Source organism: Meriones unguiculatus, chromosome 9 (assembly GCF_030254825.1).
Source record: "Meriones unguiculatus strain TT.TT164.6M chromosome 9, Bangor_MerUng_6.1, whole genome shotgun sequence".
NCBI classification, from domain to species: Eukaryota; Metazoa; Chordata; class Mammalia; order Rodentia; family Muridae; genus Meriones; species Meriones unguiculatus.
In genome coordinates this window covers 51,008,097-51,015,403 of record NC_083357.1, presented here as the reverse complement: position 1 = coordinate 51,015,403, position 7,307 = coordinate 51,008,097, and the positions used below count along the sequence as shown (strand labels likewise).

The 7,307-nt window shown below is 46.6% G+C and overlaps 1 protein-coding gene across 3 annotated transcripts; it reads right to left on the bottom strand.

Moving 5' to 3' along the window:
- Nucleotides 1–4,363: 4,363 nt before the first annotated feature.
- Nucleotides 4,364–7,040, bottom strand: Mdp1 (magnesium dependent phosphatase 1). 3 transcript variants are annotated; one of them, XM_021650332.2, is made up of 6 exons: nt 6,832–7,020; nt 6,685–6,745; nt 6,504–6,614; nt 5,630–5,737; nt 5,455–5,540; nt 4,364–5,304 (listed from the first exon to the last, which is right to left on the bottom strand). In XM_021650332.2, the coding sequence occupies exons 1-6, from the start codon at nt 6,890–6,892 to the stop codon at nt 5,213–5,215; spliced, it is 519 nt and encodes a 172-aa protein (XP_021506007.1). In that variant the 5' UTR covers nt 6,893–7,020; the 3' UTR covers nt 4,364–5,212. The 3 variants fall into 3 exon arrangements, with proteins under 3 accessions (XP_021506007.1, XP_021506008.1, XP_060247144.1); XM_021650333.2 differs by having other exon boundaries at nt 6,856–7,015; XM_060391161.1 differs by having other exon boundaries at nt 5,158–5,304; nt 5,455–5,506; nt 6,832–7,040.
- Between the last annotated feature and the right edge of the window lie 267 nt (nt 7,041–7,307).

Sequence of the window (7,307 nt, the reverse complement as noted above, 5' to 3'; positions counted from 1 at the left end):
TAGCCAGCAACCTGTACAACGGTAGCAGTAACTTCTGGATCCTTTGCGATGAGACAGATAACACAGATAGTAACAATAAGACCTTCCTCATACCTCTCACCCTCTCAAGTCTTTAACAAAGAGCCCTGGATATCTGGCTCTGCATGCAGATGTGTATAAGGTACAGTAGGCAATCAACTGGGGGTTCTTCTTCCTTGTTGCCTACACTTAACAGCTCCAGTTCCTCTAGATCTTGCAGCAATTCATCCTGGATACAGGATGACAAGATTGGTCAAGACAAAGAAAAAAACCAACCAGTGCCCAAAAAGCCCACTTTTGAAGTTCTCTTTCAAATTAGTTTCCTTTTAAGCAGGCCCATGGGTTTTTCTGATATTCTCTGATGCCTCACCCCAGTCACCTCCAAAACCCATATGGGGAGAAATGGCATCTGAGATCTGCTGGGCCAGCTCCTGTTCTGTGATGTCAGCTATCAGTTCCTCCACCTTGTCAATGTCACTAAGAACAAGATACACAGCCGAGGAATCAGCACCCTTCCTTCTGTCTCCCCTCCCCCAAGCACCTAGCCACCACCATCGGCTTTCTCATCTCGCCCAAATGAAGCCTTTCCATTATATGGCCTCACACTGGACTTTACACTTCCTTCCCTAAAGAAGCCTTAAAAATGAATGAATTTGGCTGGAGAGATGGCTCAGCCATTAAAGGCTAGGCTCACAACCAAAAATATAAGAGTTCGGTCTCCAGCCACACACACACATATATACACACACAAAGAATTTTTCTAGAATGCCCTGACCAGCAAAAGGATCTTTCATGAAGAAAGCAAGATTTCTAATCATCAAAAGCATGACTTATATAAGCTTTAGAAATTCAAAGAAGGCCTGTGATAGTGGCGCACGCCTTTAATCCCAGCACTCACTTGGGAGGCAGAGGCAGGTGTATCTCTGTGAGTTCGAGGCCAGCCTGGTCTACAAAGGGAGTCCAGGACAGCCAAGGCTATACAGAGAAACCTGTCTTGAAAAAAAAAAAAGGGGCTAGAGAGATAGCTCAGTGGTTAGGAACACTTGCTGTTCTTCCAGAAGACACAAGTTCAGTTCCCAGCACCCACATCAGGCAGCTCACATTGTTAACTCCAACTCCAGGGGATCCAATAACCCTCCTCTGATTTCCGGAGACACCCACACACTCATGGCATAAATATGTAGGTATACACATATACACATAAATAAAAAGAAATCTAAAAACAAACATAAAATCTCAGAAGACAGTGAATCTGGCAGATCTTCGTTTGAGGCCAGCCTGGTCCATGTAGGAAGTTCTGGAACAGATGGGGCTACACAGTCTATCTCAGAAAACGAAACAAAACACACTCAAAACAACAACAAAGCCAAAAAGAAGAAAAGAGTCTTGCAGCAGACCCAGTGGTTCCCAGCACTCACAGCAGACAACCACCTTAACTCTAGTTCCGGGCATCCAATACCCCTTCTGGCCTCTTGCAGGCACCTGCACTCATGTGCACATACCCTCCCCAGCCCACAGTGAATATGTATATAATCTTAAAAATAAGTTCAAAGTGGGGCTGGAGAGATGGCTCAAGTGGTTAAGGGCACTGACTTTCTTCCTGAGGACCTGGGTTCAAATCCCAGCACCCACATGGTAGCTCACAACTGTAACTCAAAGATCTGACAATCTCACATAAACACACATAGACATATGGGCAGGCAAAACACCAATGAACATAAACTAAAGGTAAATAAAATTTTAAAGTGTTGACACATATCACCCTCTCCAGTGCCTTGGGTACAATGCACTTCTGCATTGGTGGTGACATGCTCAATGGCCTCTGGCTGAACCTTCAGGGTGAATAACATCCCCTCAGTTTGTATAGCTGCTGTTCCAACTTTCTTTCTCTGCAAAGCCTGCAGAGTGGCTAATCCAGCCCACACCCTAAATGTCAGAGGCAGAAGCACCTGCTTGCCCCATGAACCCTCTCCAGCAGCCTTTCCCTTACTACTATGCTTTTTCTTGGATCTCATGCTTTTTTGGCTGTTTGTAGCTCTTGTTGAACCTTCTGCTCCAGAAATTCCTATTTCCTCCTCCTTTTTCTTGTTTGTTTTTCAAGACAGGGCTTCTCTGTATAACCTTGGCTGCCCCGGACTAGGACTAGCTCTGTAAACCAGACTTGCCTGGAACTCACAGAGATCCACCTGTCTCTGCCTCCCTGAGCACTAGGATTACAGGCGTGTGCCACCACACCCGTCTGACGAAATTCCTATTTCTTAATAACTATCTCTTCTGTCTCCTTCAGTTCCTGTATTCCTTCTACAGGAGTTAGGTTGCTCTTTTTTTTTCTCTCAAAAGTCCAATGGAGCAGGGCAGTGGTGGCACATGCCTTTAATCCCAGTGCTCAGAAGACAGAGGCAGGTTTCTCTCTCTGAGTTTGAGGTCAAACTGGTCTACAGAGAGAGTTCCAGAATGGCCAGGGCTGCAGAGAAAACCCGTCTCAAAAAAGCACACAAAAGAGTCCAACGAAACAAACTCATATTATGTGGAAGAAAAGTGTTAGGCCCACCATGAGTCTAAATTTTCAGAAAGGATGAAGAGAACTCAGGAGACCAGATCTCATCAATGCAAAATCGCAGGAGGTTTATTTTAACCATTGCGCAATGGGGTCACCCCTGCCGGTCAGCAGAGTGGCCCCAAGAGACAAAGGCTTTATGTTTTTAAAAGACAAGCCGAGGGAATTTTGAGGTTGCAGTCTTGGCAATTCAGGATTGGATGAGGAAGCTATAAAGTAAGATCATTGGTTAGTCTTAGGTGCTCAAGCTTGGCCAGTCCTGCCAAGTGTGGATGCAGCTGCAATTAAAGTTGGGGGTGGTTAGGTCATCCTTGAAGACTGGGGCTGCTGGCTTTTGGCCGGAGTTCAGGGTTTACTCAGAAGAAGGATTGAGGCCATCTGGATTGGTTGCTAAGAAACACTATCTTGAAGACAAGGGTCTGGTCATTCTTTTTGCTGAGTGAAGGTCATTGCTTGCTTGCTTTTTTTATATCTGTCTGTACAGATAGGGTCACATTCCTCTGTTCTCTGGAAAGGTACTAAGAGGCTTTAGCTTAACTTGGACCTAAAACTCAAAACTATAGGCTTTAGAAGACATACAGGTTACAAAGTTAGTCTGATCCTTTCAAAAGTATTAGTCACCAATCACTGAGTACACAGCATATGCTACGTATTTCTGTCACTGCTCCTCTCTAAATGATTCTCTGCAATGAATGTATTGGTGTCACTCGACAAATGTGAGAACAAGCACAAAGATGTAAATATTTTTGTCTGAAGTCATAACTAGTAGGCTGAGTAGATTAAGAGTAATCAAACATTGTGCTGGGCATGGAGGCACATACCTATATAACCCAGCACTTGGAAGGCTGCTGCAGGAGGATAGCTGCAAGTTTGAGGCCAGCCTGAATGTGAGTTGAGGTCAGCCAAAACTATATATAGCAAGACTCTCTAGAAAACAAAACAAACAAAAGCAAGCAAACTCAAAAGGCCATGTTCTTTTTCTCTTCTATGCTTCATTTCAAGTCACATTTGATGACCATTGTCCCACTTGCTCTTTTAGGAGATGTCAAAGGTCCTGCTCTACATGATCAAACTAAAGGAAGTTCAAGGGACTGGGGTGCGGGGGAAACAATGTGACTTCAATTTCTTCCTCTATCTTTTATATTTGAATGATAACCTTTGCAAATAAAAGCCTGGTGGCAGCCAGGTGTGGTGGCACATGCCTGTAATCCCAGCACTCTGGGAGGCAGAGAGGCAGAAAGGCAGGGAAGAGGCAGAGAGGCAGAGGCAGGCAGATCTCTTTGAGTTCCAGGCCAGCCTGATCTACCAAGAGAGTACTGGACAGCCAAGGCTACACAGAGAAACCCTGTCTCGAAAACAGAACAAAAAAGCCTGGTGGCTTCTGCCTGCTTAAAACCCTTCTATATTCTCTTAATTGGTGACAGGCAAAAATCCAAAAATGCTTCTGGAATATACAAGGTCCTTCATGATCTGTTTACCTCTCCATCAATTCTTCTACATCCTGTCCTTTTTATATACCCCACATCCCACAAGTGGCCAGAATAGTGAAATTATTGTTCTCCTGCTTGTTTGCTCTGTTTTTCCTGCTTGTTTCTTGAAGGCTCCTTCCCAGAGTTACCTCAGTGCTACACCTGGCAAACAGCCTTTTGAACATGGTGACCAGCGCCTATTTCTATGCTGTCTTGGTTTTTAGGATCATCTCCATCACTTAGTTGCCACACTATACTGGCAATGACTCTTCTAGACAACCCATATCACCAGATATGAGCTTAAACAAGATCATCCTGCTTCTTCATTTTAGACCTCTTTTATTTATACCAAGTAAGCTACAATATTTTAGAAAAGACTGGAAACCAATCCCCGTAAGCCGTGCCCAGGAGCTAACAGTGACCACGTCTTCCATTCACATCCCCACTCGTTCCAGTTCAAGGCAGGAAGCTGGAGAAAGTTGGCCTCCTGGCACCAGAGAGTTGCTGAGCTTGGTGGAGGACTGGGCTTCCTGCCTCACGCCATGGTGTTCCCATTCCCTTCTGGCCAGCATGTCCCAGTAGCCCAGTGTCTGTAATTTCACCCTTCCAAAAGAGCCCATTCTTGACAGCTTCACTTCTCCCGCCTCCACCCCTGTGATTGCCCACCTTCATCATAAGTCTGAGACAGGCCTTGGCCAATCCCTCCAGGGCATAGCCGTGACATCATCAACAGGCACAATTCAAACCAGGGTGGCACAGAATCAGGCTGTTGGGTTGGCTCACTCCTCTTAAAGTGGCTGCGTTACTCCCTACTGCCAAAAAGGCTGGCCCCAACCTAACTCCCAAATAGTATTAGCTTTTATTCCCCAGAAGAAAATGTGCAGCCTCAGAGCTCCCCATTATGTGAAGAAGCAGTTGGAAGAGGACTCGGGATGGGTCCCAACGTGAGTGTACGACCTGATGCAGTCTAATCTCCTACACTCTGGCCAGGGTACTTTAGGGCAGGGAACCCCAGTTTACACGTTAGAAAAGTGGAAACAACGCACACTGTGGGTGAAACCTTGACTGTCACAAATGGGCACTTGAATAAATTACAAATGCACCTGACAAGGCTTTCTCGACTTCTCAGTTTTATACCTCAGAAGAGGCTTATTCACAGGGTCGGACCTCAGGGTCCAACTTGGGTCTTTGCAAATTTCTCTAATCCTTGAGCTAACACTTGAAGATTCATTCCGTTCTTGGTGTGAATGCAGGTAACACCTGGAAGAGAAAAGCAGTCACATTTTACCAAACTTTCAAGACTAGCTAGTACTGTCATCTGCCAAACACTATCCATCCCACACTTGTTTCCCTACATCCTTCTCAGAGCCCTTTCTCCTCAACCCCCCACCCCCAGGGGTGACTCGGTACCGAGTCTGCCAATATCGATGATGTTCCGCTTCTCATCATCAAAGAAGACCATCTGAGAGAAAGGGAATCCAGTCATGTGGTGCAACCTGTGAAAGAAAGGGCAGGGGCAACCCAGCTGCCACGCTGACCTCCTCTTTGGGACTCCTCCTGCCCCCATGCTTAGCTGTCTGCCTACCTCTCAAAGTGTGTGACTTTGCTGCCAGGATAGATTTCCCGATAAGCGAAGTACTTGACAAGGTCAAAGAGCTCCAGCAGTTGGTTGGCCCCTTCTATCTCGCCTGTCCTAATAAACGAATAATAATAATAAAAAAATTAATGAATAAGAAAGAAAGCTACATGAGTGCCAGAGTTGTGAGCAAAGTTAGGTACAAGGAGTTAAGGGGACAAATTGGCTCACTGTTATTCAATACTAGAAATTCTGACATCACTGGCACTGAGCCAATGTTTAATAATTTAAAAGTACAGAAAGCTAGAAAGCAAATGATAAAAAAGCAACAAAGGGCTGAGAGATGGCTCAGAGGTTAAGAGCACTGTCTGCTCTTCTGGAGGTCCTGCGTTCAATTCCTGGCAACCACATGGTGCCTCACAACTATCTATACTGGGATCTGATGCCCTCTTCTGGCCTGCACGTGACATGTGACATGCAGATAAAGCACTCATATATGTAAACAAAGTAAATAAATCTTTAAAAAAAGAAGAGAAAAACAACGAAAGCCGGGCAGTGGCATGCCTTTAATCCCAGCACTTGAGGCAGAGGCGGGAAGATTCTGTGAGTTTGGGCCAGCCTGATCTACAGAGCAAGTTCCAGGACAGCCAGGACCGCACAGAGAAACCCTGTCAGGAAAACAATAACAACAACAACAAAGGAGGAGGAGGAGAAGAAGGAGGAAGAAAGAACGAATAGGAAGATTAGGAAGAAAGAAGGAGGAGGAAAAGAAGAAGAAAAGAGAGAGAGAAGCAATGAAAATATTTGTACACTTGCACCAGACTTTTGGTACCCAGAGAGTCACACGCAATTTCCTTGTGTTGGTGACTGTCATTTTTCTTACCTTGAAGCAGCGGCAACTGGCACTCCAAGGCTCTTTAATCTTTCCAAGACCTCGGGTACCTCCGGGTACAATAGGATGTTCTTGCCCCGCCTATCTCGTATAGTTCCATCCCTGGAGAGGGTGACATAACGCTCAGCTCCCGCGAGGTCCTCCCTGGCCACACACCTCCCTATTGGCTCACCTGTTCTTGTGGAATGGGGGGTCTACGTGTGTATCAACCCAGAAAGGCCAGAGCGTGTAATCTGCGAGAGGAAGGAGGGAGAAGGGTCAACCTGGAGGCGCCCAGACACTTAACCACCGCGGGGAGCGGAAAAGGGAAGCGCCTTACTAAGTTCTCCCAGCCGTTCCTCACCCAGATCAAGGACCACTAGCTTTGGCAACCGCGTCATGGTCCACCCGCAAACCCAAACTTGGCGCTGAGCGAACCCCAACTCTATGGTGGCCAAGTAGGCAGCGGGCGGGCCACAGAGAACCGGCGGCAGAGACTAGAGCGTCGCCTCCTCAGACGCGGAAGAGCGCCTTCGGAGGCTCTGCGGGAAGACTACCGCTGCGGGCGACCGCACCCTTCTCCCAGGCACTGCCGCGGGCTTCCCCTTCCCGCAGCCCCCAACTCAGCACTTTCCGCTACAGAAACCGCGGAAGCTTTCTTTCTGCGCCTCTACCTTGGAATTGAGACCTCATCTTACCAGTTTATTACTCTGCGCTCATCTTGTCTTCACATCAGCGTCTTGATAGTATAAAAACTAGCCTTCAACGACAGTGAAAGCAAAGGATGTAGTGTGTGCACTACTGCAATGTTGCAAT

Bases quoted from the DNA above. Each gene is read 5' to 3' on its own strand.
- Mdp1 (XM_021650332.2), bottom strand. From the start codon at position 6,892: ATGACGCGGTTGCCAAAGCTAGTGGTCCTTGATCTGGGTGAGGAACGG. The intron at 5,738-6,503 runs GTAAGAAAAATG...TTCGTTTATTAG, and splicing joins CCAGTTGCCGCTGCTTCAAG to GACAGGCGAGATAGAAGGGG. The intron at 5,541-5,629 runs GTAGGCAGACAG...TTTCTTTCACAG, and splicing joins AAAGTCACACACTTTGAGAG to GTTGCACCACATGACTGGAT.